Source organism: Lucilia cuprina, chromosome 2 (genome assembly GCF_022045245.1).
Source record: "Lucilia cuprina isolate Lc7/37 chromosome 2, ASM2204524v1, whole genome shotgun sequence".
Classification (NCBI taxonomy): Eukaryota; Metazoa; Arthropoda; class Insecta; order Diptera; family Calliphoridae; genus Lucilia; species Lucilia cuprina.
This window is the reverse complement of record NC_060950.1, coordinates 14,383,704-14,405,189: the sequence shown is the minus strand read 5'-3', so window position 1 is coordinate 14,405,189 and position 21,486 is coordinate 14,383,704. Positions and strand designations below refer to the sequence as shown.

The 21,486-nt window shown below is 26.8% G+C and overlaps 1 protein-coding gene across 2 annotated transcripts in view; it reads left to right on the top strand.

Annotated features, from left to right (window-relative positions):
• Positions 1-1,220: 1,220 nt before the first annotated feature.
• The window catches only part of LOC111682599 (tyrosine-protein kinase Btk29A), a 60,405-nt gene continuing 40,139 nt past the window's right edge, over positions 1,221-21,486 (top strand). For both annotated transcript variants that reach the window (XM_023444584.2, XM_023444583.2), the window contains exon 1: positions 1,221-1,476. In XM_023444584.2, the coding sequence (XP_023300352.1) occupies positions 1,344-1,476 (133 nt within the window). In that variant the 5' untranslated portion in view covers positions 1,221-1,343. The remainder of the gene's footprint in view (positions 1,477-21,486) is intronic.

The window sequence follows — 21,486 nt, the reverse complement described above, 5'->3', positions numbered from 1 at the left end:
TTAAATCTTTGTTAAGCAATTAGTAATGATTTATTACACAAATTACTCAAAGATATTTGAGTTTTTTTTTTGTTTAAACACTTCAATGAGTTTTCAAAGTTTGTTTTTTCAAACCACAAAGAATGTTGTTTTAACGCATTTTGTTCGTCTGGTTTCAAATATAAACAAATTCTAAATTAATCCGTCGCCTAAAAAGTTTAGACGATTTTAAAGACTTTGTTGTTGTTAGTGTTTTAATAATAGAATAAAAATAATGAAATTTGTGTTTATTTTTAATGAGTTGAGTCTTAACCCTTTGTGGTTTTATTATTTAAATGAAAAATGCTTGAAATGGCATATTTTGTTTAAGCAACATGTGGCTAGCAACATTTGTATACATACAAATGTTGTCAATTAGTTTTGTAAGCTTTAAAGCTCTAAACTTTTAGTATTAAAGCAGCAACATTATGCTAAACATAGAAATGTTTTATAAATAATTAGCAACATGTTGCTAAACACAGAAATGTTGTTAAAATGTTTATTGTCATATTAAGAAACAATTTTATTACAATATTTAATAACTTTTTTAAATTTTCTATAAATGTTCTAACTTCTTGCTTCTGCAACATGTTGCCAACAACAGTTTTAAGAGTTTCATTAACACAGAAACATTTAAAATATTAATAAAAAATCGAATTGTTTAAATCAGTTTAGTTTTGAAACAGTAAACATTTTATAACCTTTAGCAACATGTTGCTAAACCTCAAAATGTAGCTTAAAGGTTTCTTTGAACATATATAAAGATTTTTTTAAATTATTTTAAGATTTTTGCAAAAATATTGAAATATTTTTAAGATTTATGTTTAAGCAACATGTTGCCATTAATATACATTATGTTACAAATGGGTTAATTTTCAAATTGTTTATGCCTGTTAAACATTTACATGGTTAGTTGAGTATACTTTGTTTTTTTTTTTTTTTTGTTATTCTTGTTTTGTAAATATTTCATCAGATAATAATTGCTAAAACAATTACTTTACATTACAACAACTACAAATTAGAGTTTTGTTTTAGGTTTTTTTCCACAAAGAAATGGTTTTGCTTTTCTATTTACAAATGGCTCTTTTTTGGTTTTTTATTTCCTTTTTATTAATATATTTTTTTAAATTTTTTCTTTTTTTAGGTTTTTTATACAAAAAAAGTTTTTTTTTTAAATTTTCCTTTAAATGTTTTATTTTATTTATTTAAAAAATTTCAAATAATTTAAAAAAAATTTACACCAGTTTTTTCTTCACAAAAAAAGAAACAAAGAAAGTGTGTGTATTATTTATAAAGTTTTTTAACAAAATTTTTGTCATCAACAAATGATTCCGTGTGTTAGTCTCGCGGAAACCAGTGTACTGGGCAATATGAAGGAACGTGTTAAAGAAATGAAGGTCTTTGGCTGTAGGCTGAATTTTTGGAATAATATTAGTCATAGTTTGACTAGTTCAAAAGGTATGTTTAAGTATTTTTCTTTTAATTTTAATAAAACTTTTTTTGTATTGTAATAAAGGCAATATGTTTAGCTACATGTTGCTGAAATCTGAAAGTTATATAAGTCGTCCTTACTAAGTTGTAAAGGCTCTTTTTAGCATAAAGAGAATATAAGACAACGTATTAATATATTACAAATATTTAATTTAACAGAACTAGAACAGAACTAGAACAGAACTAGAACAGAACTAGAACAGAACTAGAACAGAACTAGAACAGAACTAGAACAGAACTAGAACAGAACTAGAACAGAACTAGAACAGAACTAGAACAGAACTAGAACAGAACTAGAACAGAACTAGAACAGAACTAGAACAGAACTAGAACAGAACTAGAACAGAACTAGAACAGAACTAGAACAGAACTAGAACAGAACTAGAACAGAACTAGAACAGAACTGGAACAGAACTAGAACAGAACTAGTACAGAACTAGAACAGAACTTGAACAGAACTTGAACGGAACTAGAACAGAACTAGAACGGAACTAGAACAGAACTAGAAAAGAACTAGAACGGAACTAGAACAGAACTAGAACAAAACTAGAACAGAACTAGAACAGAACTAGAACAGTACTAGAACAGTACTAGAACAGTACTAGAACAGAACTAGAACAGAACTTAAACAGAACTAGTACAGAACTAGAACAGAACTTGAACAGAACTTGAACGGAACTAGAACAGAACTAGAACGGAACTAGAACAGAACTAGAACAAAACTAGAACAGAACTAGAACAGAACTAGAACAGATCTAGAACAGAACTAGAACAGAACTAGAACAGAACTAGAACAGAACTAGAACTAGAACAGAACTAGAACAGAACTAGAACAGAACTAGAACAGAACTAGAACAGAACTAGAACAAAACTAGAACAGAACTAGAACAGAACTAGAACAGAACTAGAACAGAACTAGAACAGAACTAGAACGGAACTAGAACAGAACTAGAACAGAACTGGAACTGAACTAGAACAAAACTAAAACAAAACTACAACATAATTTATTTGGCAACTTGTTGTCAAACTTTTGATTGACAGACTTTTATGGTTAAACCCACATTTGTTGAAATCATTTAAGTAACATTTCTCCCAACTTGTTTTCTAAATAATTGGTTAAACATTTATGTTCAGCAACATGTATAGCAACTTATTGCGATCAACATTCCTGGCAACATTTTGGAACTTTATAAAATAGATTTTTCCTAACATTAATGTTTTATATCTTTTTTGGCATCATTACGAGCATTGGCAACATGTTGCCAAACTATTTATTGATATATAGTCACTATTAAACTTATATTAGTTCAAATTATTCCAAATCACGTAAGTATAAAAGTGATTTAAAAAGACTTTTTATTTAGAAAGTAATTTATGTCCAGCAACATGTTTATTTATAGAATTTGTAACATATTTCTGGCAACATTTTGCAACTTAATAAAACTGCTTCATTTAGCAGTTTTAACAGAAAATAAAGAAAATTTCTTATAACTTTATCTCTTATTGGTATCACTGCAAATATTGGCAACATGTTGCCAAACTACTGATTAAACGATTTTCATTATAAAAGTCCATATTTGTTCAAATCATTTCAACTTGTTTTCTTAAGATACAAATTTATGTTCAGCAACTTATTGCAATCAAACTTTAGAATTTAAAACATGTTTCTGGCAACATTTTGCAACTAAATATCTTTATCTAGCATATAAGTTATAACAGAAAATTAAGGAAATTTCTTATAATTTTATCTCCAACTTGGCATCATTATGAATATAGGCAACATGTTGCCAAACTATTGATTGATCGATTTTCATTATAAAACCCACATTTGTTCAAATTATTCTCTTATAAGCTAACACAACTGTTCAAAGTTAAAATTTAACATATTTAAACTTATGGTAAAATAAATAGAAAAAACAACAACAATAATTTAAATTAACTTTAATGTTTTAAACAATATTTGTAGTAAACACTATTATGCATAATATTTATAACATTTTTTTCCATTTTCTACTCAGTTTGAACACTTGTCTTATTACTATTGATTATAGTTTATGATTAATAAAGACATAAAGAAATCTTACGATTTATACAAAACCCAGACAAAAGGAAAAATTACACAAAAAAAGCAATAATTTGCTAAAGAAAAATAAAATAAAAAAAAAAACTTTTGCATTCTATAACAAACTGGCTAACTGACTAAATGTCTGTCATTGTAAATTGACATTGATATATGAATAAAATTTAAACAACAGAAATAAACATTTGCAGAAATGATCATTATATAGATAGATCTTTATTACATTTAAAAATACAATATCTTTAACACATACATAAACTCTAGATTACTTTATAATTTCTTTTGTCAATTTCAATGATTTTTTTTTTCTTTTCTTAAAAACAAACCTAAACTTTTTAAATAAATAGTCTATTTAAATTAATTAATGTTTTTTTTTCCTTTTTTTTCAATAAAGAAATCCATAGAAAAATTATATGTTATTGAATTTGTTATTGAATGTATAATGACAAATCATATTTCTTTATTATTGAATCAAATAAAATTGAAAATATTTAAAGAAATAAGTTGGAAAAAAACTAGATCTAATTTGTTCACTTTATATTAATTGATTGACGCTTTATATAACATAAGATATGTGACTTTGAAATTACAAGGTGTAAAAGTAAAATTAATTTGTAACACAAGTAGCTGGTTTAATATGGTTGAGGTGTTTTGAATTTTTACCGTTAGATCTCAAGAACTTTTAACAAATGACAGTTTAACTCAAGCAGAAAATTGTGGTAGAAAAAAAATACAAATTGTAAGCAACATGTTGCTGGTAATGTTATCAGATCAGTCGAAACCCAGAAAAGGAAGTTTACGAACTATAGTCCAGTTTGAAAGTCACATTGTGGTAGCACAGAACTAGAACTGGACAAGAACTGGACAAGAACTTAACTAGAACTGAACTAGAACTGAACTAGAACTGAACTAGAACTGAACTAGAACTGAACTAGAACTAAACTAGAACTGAACTAGAACTGAACTAGAACTGAACTAGAACTAAACTAGAACTGAACTAGAACTGAACTAGAACTGAACTAGAACTGAAGTAGAACTGAATTAAAACTGGACAAGAACTGAACTAGAACTGAACTAGAATTGAACTAGAATTGAACTAAAACTGAACTAGAACTGAACTAGAACTGAACTAGAACTGAACTAGAACTGAACTAGAACTGAACTAGAACTGAACTAGAACTGAACTAGAACTGAACTAGAACTGAACTAGAACTGAACTAGAACTGAACTAGAACTGAACTAGAACTGAACTAGAACTGAACTAGAACTGAACTAGAACTGAATTAGAACTGAACTAGAACTGAACTTGAACTGAACTATCATTAAGTGTAGTTTTCAATATTTCCTAAAATTTTGAATAGTTTTGAAAAAAATACATGCAGTTTTGAAACAAAATTTTTGTTCGGCAACATGTTGCTAGCAACATTTTTATAAAAACCATTTAATTTTAATATTTAGATTTTGTTTAGTTTTATAAAGGATTGCCATTCAAAAATATTTTTCTATCAAATTTTACAGCAACATGTTGCTAGCAACATTGCTTAACATCTTTAACATAAATCTCACTTGAAGTGTATTAAAATTTGAAGTCTTTTTTATTTTAAATTATAGAACAACATGTTGTTTACAGTAATGTTAAAATGTTTAGCAAATACCTATACAAAAATAATTCTCGTTTCTTCATATGTTGCCAAGAAATGTTTAATTTGTTTTTGTTTTTATATCCAGAGTGTACAATTTATATGCGCATATACGAGTTAGTTTTACGAGTTTAAAGTTGACATTCGAGATTTGTTTTAAATGATAATTTAAATAATAGTGTTGTGATTAGATTGTGACTTACCTCGAAGACAACACTTCTTTCTGTTTTCCAAACCCATTTGCTGGTTTAAGTTTTGTTGTATTTTATTTTTTTTTTTCTCAAATACCAAATAAACTACTGTCAGTTGTAAAAATTTTGAATTATGATGCAATAAAATTGATGTTGCAACATATTAAATGATGGTTGAATACAGAAAAGCAAATATAAATTTAAATTTGATGTTTAAGCAAATGTGAAAAGTTGTTGTTAGAAACAATATTTATCTTCTAACTCATAACAATTTATCAAAGGTTTATAGAACAAATTTGATAGAACAATATGATATTTATGAAAGAATTTTTGAAATACAACAATTTACAACAAAAATATAACAATAATATGTTCAGCAGCATGTTGCTAAAAGTAAAATAATATATTTTTCTTTATTTTCAAACAAATTTTCTAAAAAAGGTTTTATTTAAGTTATGAACGCTTTAATGTAGAATTAGAAATTATGTTTAGCAACATGTTGCCAAAGTAAACATTATAATTTTTGTTTATTTCTATGAAATAATTTTTGAAATACAACGATGTGTGTTAAACACAAGTTAAAATCGATAATTAAAGTTTATATTGATTCAATGTTAAACATTTTCCTTTTAAAAAAATATGTTTAGCAACATGTTGCTTAACTTGAAAATATAAATTTTTCTTTATTTTTAAACAAAGTTCCTATTTGTTTTTCAAAAACTTAAAAGGTTTTATTTTAAGTTAGGAACGTTTTAATGTAGAATTAGAAACTATGTTTAGCAACATGTTGTTAAAGTGTTAAAGTTTTGTTCTTGTTTTACAAACCTGTATGAAAGAGCCACTCACTAGTTTTATATTAATATTATATTTAGCAACATATTGCCAAAGCAAATTTTCTTAATTATTGGCGATCTTATTCAAAAGGAATTTTTTCCATAAAACAAAGATTTTAATTTAAGTTTATATATATAATATGTTTAGCAACATGTTGCTAAAGAAAAATTATGAATTTTTCTAATTTTTTTGTATCCAAATGCTGAGAATTTTGACAATATTTCCTAAAATTTCTAATTCCACTTAAACTATGAATTATATATACTTTCGTAGCTGCTCTTTTTATAACATTTCTCCTTTGCTGTTCCAAATTAAAACCCACTAACTAATCATTGTAATTGTACAGAAAAAAAAAATTACATCTATCTTACTATAGAATCTCCTCCAAATTAAGTCCTTGTCATTATCTAACTTTTTTTTACGAGTTCAGCTTAATTTTCTTACTGTCACTTTGTATTTTACGTTGCTCTCAATGCACTTAATTAACTTTTTCAGCTTCATTATGTTGGAATAATAAAATTTTCAAAAAAGAAAATCAAGAAAACAAAGTCTAAAGGAATCTTACTAAATTAAGATTCTATTCTTATTCTCGTTGTTGCTTTTTATTTTTATATACATACATTCATATAAGCTCATTAAATAAAGTATGTAAATCATCATTTAGTTGCTGGAACTGGGTAAGAGAGTTAATAAGAAGAATAAAAACAGTTTCTTAAAGGAAGGAGTTGTTTTTGCTAGGCGAGACGATAAGGATTTGATTCAATTTGTTATTTGGCAACATTGTCTTCTTTTCTAGATTTAATAAGTTTTTAAACTAAAATGTTGCTTTGGTAGGTTAGCAACATGTTGTTAAAAGTTTATTTGTCGAAGAAACTACATGTTGCTGCAGATGTTCAACTTTTCTGACAACATGTTGTCTTAAACTATTTCTTGACAACATGTTTTTATAACAATTTACTTTCTAATTTTTCGAAATATAATTCTTATTGTCTTGAACCAAAATATACTTTATTAAAATGGCAACATGTTGAGCAACATTTTAAGTTAAACAATAGTGGATACTGATATTTTTAAAAGTAAATTACGCAATGTGTTTTTCAACAAAAAAATCTTTGTGATTCGACTTATCAACATATAAACCTATAATTTGTTCTAGCAACATGTTGCATAAAATCTCAAAGTCTAAAAAATTAGAAAACTATTAAGTTGTTAAAATCGATTAGTCTTTTTTAATGAATTTTTTGTTTAAACAATAAATTTTTTAAACAAATTTTTGATGAAAATTATTTTGCTAGCAACATGTTGCTAAAAAACTTAATAAAATTTGTCTTTAAATATTGACAACAATAGAAAAAGATTTGATAACTTAGTTTTATAACAACTATGTTCAAGTTTTATTTTTTTAGATTATTTTCTTAGCAACATGTTGCTTATGTAAAATTCTTTATTTTCGTTTTATTTAACGTAATTTTAGGTTCAGTGCAAGATTCTGTTGAATTTTGTTAAATAGCATGTTTAGATACATGTAAAATGTTGAAATTTTCTTCACAAGTTTCTATATTTTAAACAAAAATTTAGTATAGCAACATGTTGCTAAAGTATTTTTTTAATTTTATTCAAAGTTTTTTTATGTAAGTTAAAGTCTCAATTAATAGAGAAAAATATTGGTGTTTTGTGAAAATTTATGTTTAAATTTTCTATACTTTTAATATTATTTTAGAATTTATTTATGCTAAAGTGTCAGTTTCTTAAACATTTTTTTTTGAGATTTTGTCTAAAACTAATGTTAGCAACATGTTGCTAAACATCATTTTTTTTTATATAAATAATAAAAATTGTAAAAGTTAAACTTTGAATTTTGAAAAGAAATAGTTTTTATTTTGTACAAAAACGTTTGTTTAGCAACATGTTGCTAAGAAATATTTTTACTTTTTTAAGTAATTTAATTGAAAAAAACTTTTATATTTAGGAAATCCTTAAAAAGAAAATGAAAAAATGGTCCTAAAAATGTTGCCAGCAACATGTTGTTTACTGCGATATGTTTTTAATAAAAATTTACTTAATGACTTTTAAGTAACATGTTGCTAAGTAATATTTTTATCTTTTTTATGTAATTAAATTAATAAATAGAAAATTTTAAAAAAAATTTGTCCTAAAAATGTTCCTAGCAACATGTTGCTTACTACAAACTTTCTGTTAAAATAGAAATTTACTTAAAGATTTTAAAAAAGATTTTGTTATCATAATAAAATATGAACTTTTTTTGTTTAAAATTATAAAATGTTGCTGGCAACATGTTGTTAACACTTTCAAAATATGAAATTTTTATGTTTAAACTTTCAAAAAAAAAAAAAAAAAAAAACGATTCCTTGACATTTCTGCTCATATCATCATCACCATATAATAGCTAGAGATGTCGTGCTGGAAACATTGAGCAACAACAACAGCAACTACAACTCATACATGCCTAAATGACAGCATTAAAGTGTCACTTGAAAATATTTTTGTTATTGTTGTTGTGTCGTTAGCAACATTACATGAATATAATGTTCTCTATGTACACCAGAGATAAATTCGTTTAAAGTGTAGGCGTTAAAATTTGGAGTTTTTTTGCTATTTCTTTCTTTTTTTTAGAAAGGAGCTGGTTGTTTAATTCGCCTTCTAATATTAAAGAGTTGTTAAATTTTGTCTAATAAATGAAAGACACGCAAAATTAGAAATCCATTGAAATTAAAAGGGAGTGTTAGCTAAAGTTAAAATGCAAAAATTTTACAACTTTTAAAAATTTATTAAAAAAATTTCTAGAAAAAAAGCGTTAAAGTAATTAAATTATAATTAGTTATCTTATTTAGCACTATTCTTCTTATTTCCTCTAAAAAAAATACTTAGATTTTTTTTAAATTATAAATTCCCTTTCAAGCGGAAGTTTTGAACTGCAAAAAGTTTTACTCCAAGTTTATCAACATTATAAAATTTTACACATAATTTTATACATCTTGTTTTAGCATTTAGCATTTTTTCCCCCTTAATTCATTTTTTATTTGACGTGTAGCACGCGAAATAAAGACTAATTTAAGTAATTCAACCAGATTATTTGTGTATTTATCTCAATATATACAATATAATAAAACAAACAGCTCTAAAAACAAAACAAGGTGTTAAATTAAGGAAAAAAAAAAATAAATAAAACAAAATTGCTTTACCATGTTAATAATATATCAACACCCTTCAAATGCAAGTAACAAATTTAAAACAAATTTTAATTAATTTGTTTAGAAACATAGAGTTGTATGCATTAATTAGAAAGACAACAACTTTAAATAACATTAAATTCAAATTCCTACATAATTAGCTAAACAAGTATTTTGGTTTAATTTTAAATCAATATTAATAAAAAAAACATAATTAATAGAATTTTGTTTGTTTTATTTAATAGTATTTTAAAGGTGTTTCCTTAATGAAAGTGTTAGAATAACTACTTTAAATATTCTTTAATTGATTTAATTATTTTTTTTATTTTTTAAATTGTCATATAAATTAAAATTTAATTAGTATTTTAAAATAATTTGTTAAAATGACAGTTGTTTAAGGTTGTTTATGATTTATTTACTTAACTAAACAACATGTTGCCAAAATAGTTAAATTATTGTCTCAATGTCTAAACAATTAGGAAATTAGTTGCCAACAGATGTAGAAAAACTGTCATAAAGAAGGAAATGTTTAGCAACATGTTGGACAATAAGCTGGACTATTGTCGAAACTATAGAGTAGAATAGACTAAATGACTAGATTGTAGACTTAACTATAGGCTAGGCTATAGACTAGACTATAGACTAGACTATAGACTAGACTATAGACTAGACTATAGACTAGACTATAGACTAGACTATAGACTAGACTATAGACTAGACTATAGACTAGACTATAGACTAGACTATAGACTAGACTATAGACTAGACTATAGACAAGACTATGGACTAGACTAGACTATAGACTAGACTATAGACTAGACTATAGACTAGACTATAGACTAGACTATAGACTAGACTACAGACTAGACTACAGACTAGACTATAGACTAGACTACAGACTAGACTACAGACTAGACTATAGACTAGACTATAGACTAGACTATAGACTAGACTATAGACTAGACTGTAGACTAGACTATAGACTAGACTATAGACTAGTCTAAGTCTAGTACTATAGTCTAGACTATAGACTAGACTATAGACTAGACTATAGACTAGACTAGACTATAGACTAGACTATAGACTAGACTATAGACTAGACTATAGACTAGACTATAGACTAGACTATAGACTAGACTATAGACTAGACTATAGACTAGACTATAGACTAGACTATAGACTAGACTATAGACTAGACTATAGACTAGACTATAGACTAGACTATAGACTAGACTATAGACTAGACTATAGACTAGACTATAGACTAGACTATAGACTAGACTATAGACTAGACTATAGACTAGACTATAGACTAGACTATAGACTAGACTATAGACTAGACTATAGACTAGACTATAGACTAGACTATAGACTGACTATAGACTAGACTATAGACTAGACTATAGACTAGACTATAGACTAGACTATAGACTAGACTATAGACTAGACTATAGACTAGACTATAGACTAGACTATAGACTAGACTACAGACTAGACTACAGACTAGACTATAGACTAGACTATAGACTAGACTATAGACTAGACTATAGACTAGACTGTAGACTAGACTATAGACTAGACTATAGACTAGTCTATAGACTAGTGTATAGTCTAGACTATAGACTAGACTATAGACTAGACTAGACTATAGACTAGACTATAGACTAGACTATAGACTAGACTATAGACTAGACTATAGACTAGACTATAGACTAGACTAGACTAGACTAGACTAGACTATAGACTAGACTATAGACTAGACTATAGACTAGACTATAGACTAGACTATAGACTAGACTATAGACTAGACTATAGACTAGACTATAGACTAGACTATAGACTATAGACTAGACTATAGACTAGACTAGACTAGACTAGACTAGACTATAGACTAGACTATAGACTAGACTATAGACTAGACTATAGACTAGACTATAGACTAGACTAGACTATAGACTATAGACTATAGACTAGACTAGACTATAGACTAGACTAGACTAAACTATAGACTAGACTATAGACTAGACTATAGACTAGACTATAGACTAGACTATAGACTAGACTATAGACTAGACTATAGACTAGACTAGACTATAGACTAGACTAGACTAGACTATAGACTAGACTAGACTATAAACTAGACTAGACTATAAACTAGACTATAGGCTAGACTATAGACTAGACTGTAGATTAGGCAGACTGCAATATAAAAGTACTCGTTTCTTTTTCTATAAAAATAAAATTTTTTGATATTTCTAATCACATTGTTGTTTGCAATAACAAAATATATTTCTTCAATGATTTAAATAAAGTTAGATTTCTAAAAAAAACATTAAACAATTTCTTTAGCACATAACCTAAATACTTAACCAAAAAATTTAAAGAAAGTTTTAGCATTAATTTAAAAGACCGTTAAAATAGTGATTTTAAATGAATTTAAGTAACATCGAAAGAAAACTGCAATTTCTTCAAACCAATGTTATCTTAAATGGTTGCTTTTTTTGTAAGATTTATTTATATTCATTACGGTTTAATCTTTTTAGCATAATCTTAATTAAATTTTTTTTACAAAATAGTTTTTTTTATAATTCATTTAAATTTCTGGGTTTATAAACTTTGAGGTTCTTGAACATTTTTATTTTCAAGGGTTTGTGTAAGTTATTTTAATAATTCTTGGTAAAAAATTTAATTTTTATTATTATGATTTTTTTTGTTTTTAATGCCAGGAAGTTAAATTTAATTTTTATGTTTTATTTATTAATTGGTTAATGTCTTTAATTTTTATAAGTTTTTGCCAAATTCACACGTGTGCTAATGTTATTGTTTTTAATAGATTTTTTGTTTAACATTTATAAAGTGTTTTATATTTATGTGCAAATCATGCCAGCTGTTAAACAAGGGGTTTATTTTACTATTTCAGTGAACGAAATATATATTTTATTAGCCGCACATTATATGACGAATTACTTTAATAAATATTTTTTTTATTTTTAACTAACACTTAAAATTTTTAATAGAATGTAGGCAGAAATGTTGAATTTTTTTTTTTTTTTTTTGTAGATTAAGACATAATTTTTATTTTTAGAAACATGTTGCTAAACATTTAGGTAAATTACATTTATAACATGTTGCTAGCAACATTGTTTCTTAATATAAGACAGAAAGTTAACATTAATACATAATTGTTATGTTTAGGTATTGTTGCAAAAAATTTAAGTAAATTACATTTATAATATGTTGCTAGCAACATTGTTCCTAAATATAAGATAAAAAGTTGACGGTAATACTGTCACTTTATCTATAAATAAGTTGCCGATGTTTATGCGAATTTTCCAATAGAAAACATGTTCAGATTAAAGCTTTTTAAAGGAAAATTGTCCGGGTTAAAAGAAGAAGAGAATTCCAATTTTTCTATAAGAAAGTTGGCTCCATCGCGAATTGCCTCTTGCTTTAACATGGACAACTCTTCTATAGAAAAATATGCTTTTGCATAGATAACTTTTCTATAGAAAGGTGCCTTACTATGGGCAACTTTTCTCTGAAAATCATTGCCTCAATTTGTAAAACTTTTATATAGAAAAAGTTGCCTTAATTTGGAAACCTTTTATATAGAAAAAGATGACTTAACATGGACAATTTTTCTTTAGAAAGTGTTGCCTTAACCTGGACGTTGCCTTAATTTGGAAATTTTTTTATATAGAAAAAGATGACTTAACATGGATAACTTTTCTATTAAAAGAGTTGCCTTAAACTGGATAATATTTATATAGAAAAAGTTGCCTTGACCTGAGCAACTTTTCTATAAAAAGAGTTGCTTTAATCTGGAAAAATTTTTCAAAGACAATTTTTCTTTAGAAAAAGTTGCCTTAACCTAGACCTTGCATTGATTTGGAAAACTTTTATATAGAGAAAAATGACTTAACCTGGACAATTTTTCTATTAAAAAAGTTGCCTTAAACTAGATAACATTTATATAGAAAAAGTTGCCTTGACCTGGACAACTTTTCTATAAAAAGAGTTGGTTTAACCTGGACAACTTTTCCTTAGAAAACGATGGATAACTTTTTTATAGAAAACTATGAGTTAAACTGGAAAAGTTTTCTATCGAAAGAGTTGCCTTAACCTGGACAACTTTTGTACAGACAAAGTTGCCTTAACCTGGACAACTTTTCTACAGAAAAATTTGCCTTAACATGGACAACTTTTCTACAGAAAAAGTTGCCTTAACCTGGACAACTTTTCTACAGAAAAAGTTGCCATAACAACTTTTCTAAAGAAATAGTAACCTTAACAACGACATCTTATATATTTATGTCGTTGCCTTATTTTGGACAACTTTTCTATATAAAAAGTTGCCTTTATCGGGGCAACTTTCTGTAGAAATAGTTTCCGTAATCTAGACAACTTTTCTCTAGGAATAGTTTTCTTAACATGGACAACTTTTCTATAGAAAAAGTTGCCTTAACCTGGACAAGCTTACTACAGAAAAAGTTGCCTTACTCTGGGCAACTTTTCTTTAGTATAAGTTATCTTTAACATCATCCAACTTGGCAAATTTGTTAAAATTAAAACACATTAAGTTAAAAGTTAAAAAATAATGTTTTTAACTTTAACATAAACTGCCTAAAGGTGTATAAAATAATTAACTAAATTGATTAAATTTATTTAAAATGTTTAAGCATTATTTAAAAGGTCTACTGTTTGCCAACCATTAGTTCAATTCTCACCACATAATTAAGCCTTAAAAATTAAAAAAAAATTTTAAAAAATTAAAATTTTTTAACATAAATTTAACAAAAAGAGGAGTTAAAAATTTTTACCATAACAAAATTAATTTTCTACACATAATTGCTTAGTTATATTTGAAAATTTTAAAATTATAAATTAAAATTTTGCCAAAAAATTTTTAAAAAAAGGCATAAAAAAGTTAAAAAAAAAATAAAAATATAAAAATTATTTATAGTTTAGTTATGTTGTATTAAAAAGCCATAAAAATAATTTAAATATGACATACATATAAATATGTATATATTTTTCCTTATATGTATTTCAAACATTGATTAATGTCAAACAAAATGTTTATAAACAAAATAAATTTAGACAACAAACGCCTTAAGGTAATTTACTGCTTTAAACAAAAACAAGAAAAAATACTCATGAGAAAAATTCATTTGACCTATTTTTAATTTATTTTATGTAGGTTTAATTTTAAACTTTGTTTTTTTTTTTTTTCTTATAAAATTCTTTAATTTAACAAATTTCTATTGTTTATTTTTCTTTTTCTGGAATTGTTTTTTTTTTTTATATTTCTTTACTAAATTGGTTTGCGTGTATCACGCTAATCATTCATTTTGTTTATTTTTTTTTTAATTTTTCGGATTTTTTTTATTCTTTGTTTTATTAAAACTTAAAATTAATTTAATCTCATATATCACTAACACATGATGTTGGGTTTTTTTTCTTAATATCTATTGTTAACGGTCAAGTTTTAGTTAATCATGTAGTTGAACCTTCAATGTTGTTCTAGAGATTAATAGGGGTATTCAGATACACATACAATCTTTACAAGTTTCTTATAACAAACGATGTTTTAGCACAGAAGACTGTTAGACATAAAGTAAATGACTTTTCTCTTTAAAACGAGTTGCCTGAGCACGAGCAATTTTTTAAGAAAAAGTTGCTTTAATATGAGTCACCTTTTAATAATAAAGGTTGACCTAACACGGAAAATACATGCTTTAATACAAGAAGCTTTTCTATAGAAAAGTCTTCCTTAAATGGGGCCATAATTTTATAGAAAATTTTGCCTTAATAGGGGCAAATTTTTCATAGAAAAAACTGCCTTCAAAGGAGCAACGTTTCTATAGAAAATGTTGCCTTAATATAACCATCTTGCCTTTAGAACAAGTTGCCTAAACACTAACAACTTTTATTTTAAAAAAGTTGCCTTTACATCAACAACTTTTCTATTGGAAAATTAATTTTAATTTTTCTATAAAAATATTGCCCTAAAACGTACAAAAACTTGTTTTAGCACGAGAAACATTATTTATGGAAAAAGCTGCCTTAAAAGGGAACTTTCGTATGGAAAAATTTGCCTTAACACCAACAACTTTTCTATGGAAAAAGTTGCCTTAACACCAACAACTTTTCTATGGAAAAAGTTGCCTTAACACTAACAACTTTTCTATGGAAAAAGTTGAGTTAACACCAACAACATTTCTATGGAAAAAGTTGCCTTAACACTAACAACTTTTCAATGGAAAATGTTGCCTAACACCAACAACTTTTCTATATAAATGTTAGTGTTAAGGCAACTTTTTCCAAAGAAATGTTGTTAGTGTTAAGGCAACTTTTCTATGGAAAAGGTTGGCTTGACACAGACAACTTATCAATAGAAAGAATTGCCTTAACACCAACAACTTCTCTATGGAAAAAGATGCCTTAACACTAACAACATTTCTATGGAAAAGTTGCCTTAACACTAACAACTTTTCTATGGAAAAAGTTGCCTTAACACTAACAAGTTTTCCATACAAATGTTGCCCTAACACTAACAAGTTTTCCATACAAATGTTGCCATATCACCAACAAAAAGTTGCCTTAACACTAACAACTTTTCTATGGAAAAAGTTGGCTTAACACCAACAACTTTTCTATGAAAAAAGTTGTCTTAAACCCCACAACTTTTCTATGGAAAAAGTTGCCTTAACATTTACAAGTTTTCTATGAAAATGCTGCCCTAACACCAAAAACTTTTCTATCGATAAACTGAATTAACACTAACAGCATTTCTATAAAAAAAGTAACCCTAACAATAACAATTTTACTATTTAAAAAAGTTGCCTTTAGAAAAAGTTGCCTTAACCCGAATCACATTTTTATTGCAAAATGTTGTCTTAACCTGACCAATTTTCTTTAGAGAAACTTGCTTTAACACGAACCACTTTTCTGTTAAAAAAAGTTGTCTTAACCCCAACAACTTTTATCTAGAAAAAGTTGCCTTCAACCAAATTTCTTTTCTATAGAAAAACTTGCCTTAAATTGAAAAATGTTTTTAAATAAAAATTTGCTTTAAACCTAACGAATCTCGTACAGAAAAGCTTATCTTTATAACAACAATTTTTCTTTGTTTTTAAAGAAGTGAACACCCCTACGTTCCGTTTTTAAACTTTTTAAAAGTTTTCTAAGAAAATACACCAAAAATGTTATTTTAAAAAAATCTCTGACTTCTTTTAACCAGTTTTTAAACAAAAATCTTGACGTATTTCTATAATATTTTACGTCATATGTATAAACAACCATTTTTAAATTCTTTAGAAAATTCATAAAAAAAACAAAAACAAATAATAACGTCATTTATATAAAATAAAAATCTACCAGCATCGGCACAAAAATCACATTTGGCACGCTTCAGCCGTTAATAAATGCAAGTCTCGAAGCAGTTTTGCACAAACAAAAACAAACGTTAAACTTAAAAAAACGCATTCTTTTTTATTGTAAATCTTACACATGTGTATATATATACAACATTGTTGCAACATTGGGAAGTATGCCAAAGAATTAGATTATAGAATTTTAATGTTTGAACACAACTCTTTGATAAATGTAATTTTGGCATTAATTCAATACAAACATTTGTTATAATTACATTGTGTTCGCTGAAGATTGATTAGTAGGGATTTGTGTGTTAAAACTAAAAATTCCTGTTAAAACTTTTACAATTAGTTAAAAAAAAAAACATTTTAGCAAGAAGCTTTCAAAATTTATTAGTAGAACTTTTGAAGTAGTAAGGGGAAGGTAACCTAATAATTTAACTGAGATTTAAAATAAAATTTAAGAATCATAATTTTGTTTAGAATTTATTTAAATTTTTCATATTCAACTCTTCGCTATCATTCTCCTACGTAAATCTTTAAATAACTGCAACAGTAATCAGCACTCTGTTATCGTTTATAAGCTCACGTTGTAAGCTTTCAATACAAAACGTGTCGATTAACTTTTGTGGTAACTAAAAGACATAATACATCTAGATTATTAAAAAACAACAACATCTGACAAACTCTTACATACATACTACATGCTGGCAAACCAATCAAACTTACAAATATTGAATAGAATAACGAGTATTAAAAGAAAAAACTAAACTAGACTCGTTACTTTATGCATTACACTACAATCACTTATTCACACATACCCATACATGACAATATATGTAAGTGTGTGTCTTATACATAAAATACATAATAGTTACAGTTAACCAAGATAAAATTTAAACATAGAACAATAAACTTAAAAGTTGCCCGGATTAGAGCAACTATTTCTATTGAAAAGTCACATATTTCTAAAGAAATGATATTTTTGTAAAGGCGACTATTTTAACATAAAAGTTGCGCGGGTTATAGCAACTTTTTTCTATCGATAAGTTTTCTGAGTTAAACCAATTTTTTCTATAGAAAAGTTGTCGGTGTTGAGTCAACTTTTGGCATGAAAAAGTTGTCAGTGTCAAGGCAACTTTTGGCATAGAAAAGTTATATGTGTTAAGGCAACTTTTTCTATAGAAAATTTGTCTGTGTCAAGGCAGCTTTTTCCATAGAAAATTTGTCTGTGTAAATGCAATTTTTTCTATAGAAAATGTTTTTGTGTTAAGGCAATTTTTTCTATAGAAACGTTTTCTGTGTTAAGTTGACTTTTTCTATAGAAAAGATGTCTATGTCATGGCAACTTTTTCTATATAAAAGTTGCCTGAGTCAAGGCAACTCTTTCTATAGAAAAGTTGACTGTGTCAAGGCAATTTATTCTATAGAAAAGTTGTCTGTGTCAAGGCAACTTTTTCTATAGAAAAATTGTGCGAGTCAAAGCAACTTCTGGCATACAAAATTAGTCTGCAACGTTTTCTATTGAAAGTTTGTCCGTGCCAGAAAAGTAGAAAAGTTGTTGGGGTTACGACAACTTGTTGAAAGAAAACATGTGAGCCTCAACTCAATTTCTTTGTTAGCATACTTTCGTAACACACTGTAATTATGTCTATTTGTTAAAGTATTTATATAATTGCTATATCCAAGTTATTATTTGAACGTTCGTCCAACTGTGTCTGTCTTTATGATATATAATACTTTTAATAACAGTTTATTATTCTTATTGTTGTTGTTTTTGTAAAATAAACCTACGCATATTCTATCCAACTGGTTACATGTACAATAATTCTTACACGAGTAAGATTTTAACAATTCTTTTTTTTATGAAGAAGAAATATGAAAAAAATTTAGGAAAATATTTAATAGAATTTTATTGTTAATAAAATATGAAATTGTTGGAGTTAGAGCCACACACACATGTTGTTGTTTGAAAAATGTTTTTTTAATTGTTTTTTTTTATTATTTAATAAAAAAGAAACTGTTCAATGTCATGTGTGTACGTCATACTATAATTTTACTGCAATTCTTAAAGCTGTTATATAAAATTTTAAATTTTTTTTAAAGTATTAAAGTATTCAGTTATTAAAGTTTAGATTGAGACTTGTCTGTAAGCAGACAACTTTTCTAAAGTTAAAGTCGCCTTTAAGCAGATTTCTTTTGCAATGAAAGTCTTTTAAGGTTGCAGTGCAACCCTGAAACTTGTATTTTATTATGTATTTAATTTTCTTCATGGAACTCTCATAACAATTAATTACAATAATTAATTTATAGCTTAATACGTAAATGTTAAAAAGTTAATAAAATATATTAATTTCATTCGATTTTATTAACAACACACTTGTTTTCTAAGTATTAAGTAATTAATTTAAAAATAAATTTATTATATAATTTCTTAAAACTGCATGTTTTAACACAATAAGAATATAAATAAAATAAAACAAGATTATTAACATGATTAAACCAACCAAAATGTAAATAAAAACAATTGCAATAATAACAACAAATTAAACTCATAAACCCAACCCAAAGAGTAAGAGATAATAAAAAAACACCACAAACCAAAGCGTGCTAAAAATGTATAAAATTTAAAGAAAAGAAAAAAAATAAAACAAAGAAAATAAATAATTTTATAAAAAAAAACAAAAACAAAACAAAATAACGTCATGTCTTAAAAATGTCTAACGTGTGTTGCAATATTTTGCATATAAACAAAAGAAAAACAACAACCATAATTATTATTGAAATGTTTGGTGACAAACATAAAACAGAGTCGTTTTACTTTTTTGCGTTTAACTACGAAATTAAACAACCATGTTTATGTTTACATTTAGTTTTTAATAGCATTGAAAGGTTTTTGTTGTTGTTTGGTTCTCTCTTTCTCGCGGTTATGTTTATTATAAAAATTATGATGATGACATTAACCCGAAAGAAGGTGGCTCAATGTTAAGAGAGGGAGTAATAAAAACAAGTTTTTTTTTCGACTTACACTATTGATGGTTTATAGCAGGTATGGAAAATTGACATTTTGAAATGGTAGGCTATTAAAATGAAAACATTTTGAATAGTTTATTAATCCATTTAGTCTAGGCACTAGATTATTAATTAGTCAATGGACTAGACTATTGTTTACTCTATAGACTAGACTATTGCCTAGTCTATATACTCTATGTCTATTGCCACTATTCTATATACTAGACTTGAATAATCCATGTGCTATGGACTAGTCTTTGTACAAAACTATGGACTATTCTATATACTAGACTATGGCGTTTATAGACTAAACTAGACTATGGACTAGTCTATAAACTAGACTATGAACTAGTCTATATAAAATCTATGTACTAGTCTATGGGTGTACTTGCATAGTTCATGTACTATAGTCTAGTCTATATACTAAACTATGGACTAGACTATATATTTAACTAAGGACTTGTCTATATACTAGACTATGGACTAATCTATATACTTGTCTATGTTCTATTGACCAGTCTATGGACTAAACTATTAACTAGTCTATGGACTAGACTCAATAGACTAGACTTTTGTCAGGTCTATGCGCTAGACTATTTTGTCTATTGACTAGTCCATCGACTCGACTATGGACTAGTAAATAGACTATGGATTAGTCAATGGACTAGAAAACTGTCTAGTCTTTGGACTAGACTGTTACCTTGACAATAGACTATACTATTACCTTTTCTATGGACTAGCCTATGGACTAGCGTATTGACTAGTCTATTGACTGGTCTTCTGACTAGTCTATTGACTTGTCTCTTGACTAGTCTTTTAACTAGTCTATTGAATAAGCTTGAGACTGGTCTATGGCCTAGACTTTGGTTTAGTCTATTGAATAGTCGATTGACTGGTCTTTTGACTAGTCTATTGAATAGTCCTTTGACTAGTCTTTTAACTGGTCTATTGAATAATCTTAAGACTGGTCTATGGACTCTAGTACATGAATGTACTCGACTATAGACTAGTATATATACTGGACTATGTACTAGACCATTGACTATAGACCAGTGTATTAAATAAGCTATGGAACGACTTATAAACTAGTCTATGTACTTGCCTATTGACTTATGTCTAAACATGCCGATTGACCAGTATATGGACTATTCTATTGCCTGGTACATGGAACAACCTGTTGGCTATGCTATGAACTAGACTATTGATTAGTCTACGGACCAATGTATTAGTTAATGTACCTAAAGTCTTATAAATGAAACACTTATTCCTTGTAATTATGTACTTGCCTATTTACTTATGTCTGAACATACCGGTTGACTAATGTATGGACTATTCTATTACCTGTTACATGGAAAAGCCTATTGCCTAGTCTATGGACTAGACTATTGATTTGTCTACAGACCAATGTAGCGTTTTGACTTTGGCTTATTAACCAGTCTAGGGTCTAATCTACTGAACAGTTTATAGTTTGACCTGCTGCCTAGCTTATCGTCTAGATGATAGTCTAGTCAATTAACTATTGTTCAGTCTACGGATTATTCCGTTGTCTAGTTTATTGACTACTCTTTGAACCAGTTAGTCTCTATAGAAGCCTATTGACTAGTTTATGGACTAACCTATAGACAAGTCTTTCATTTAGTCCATTAGCCTAGA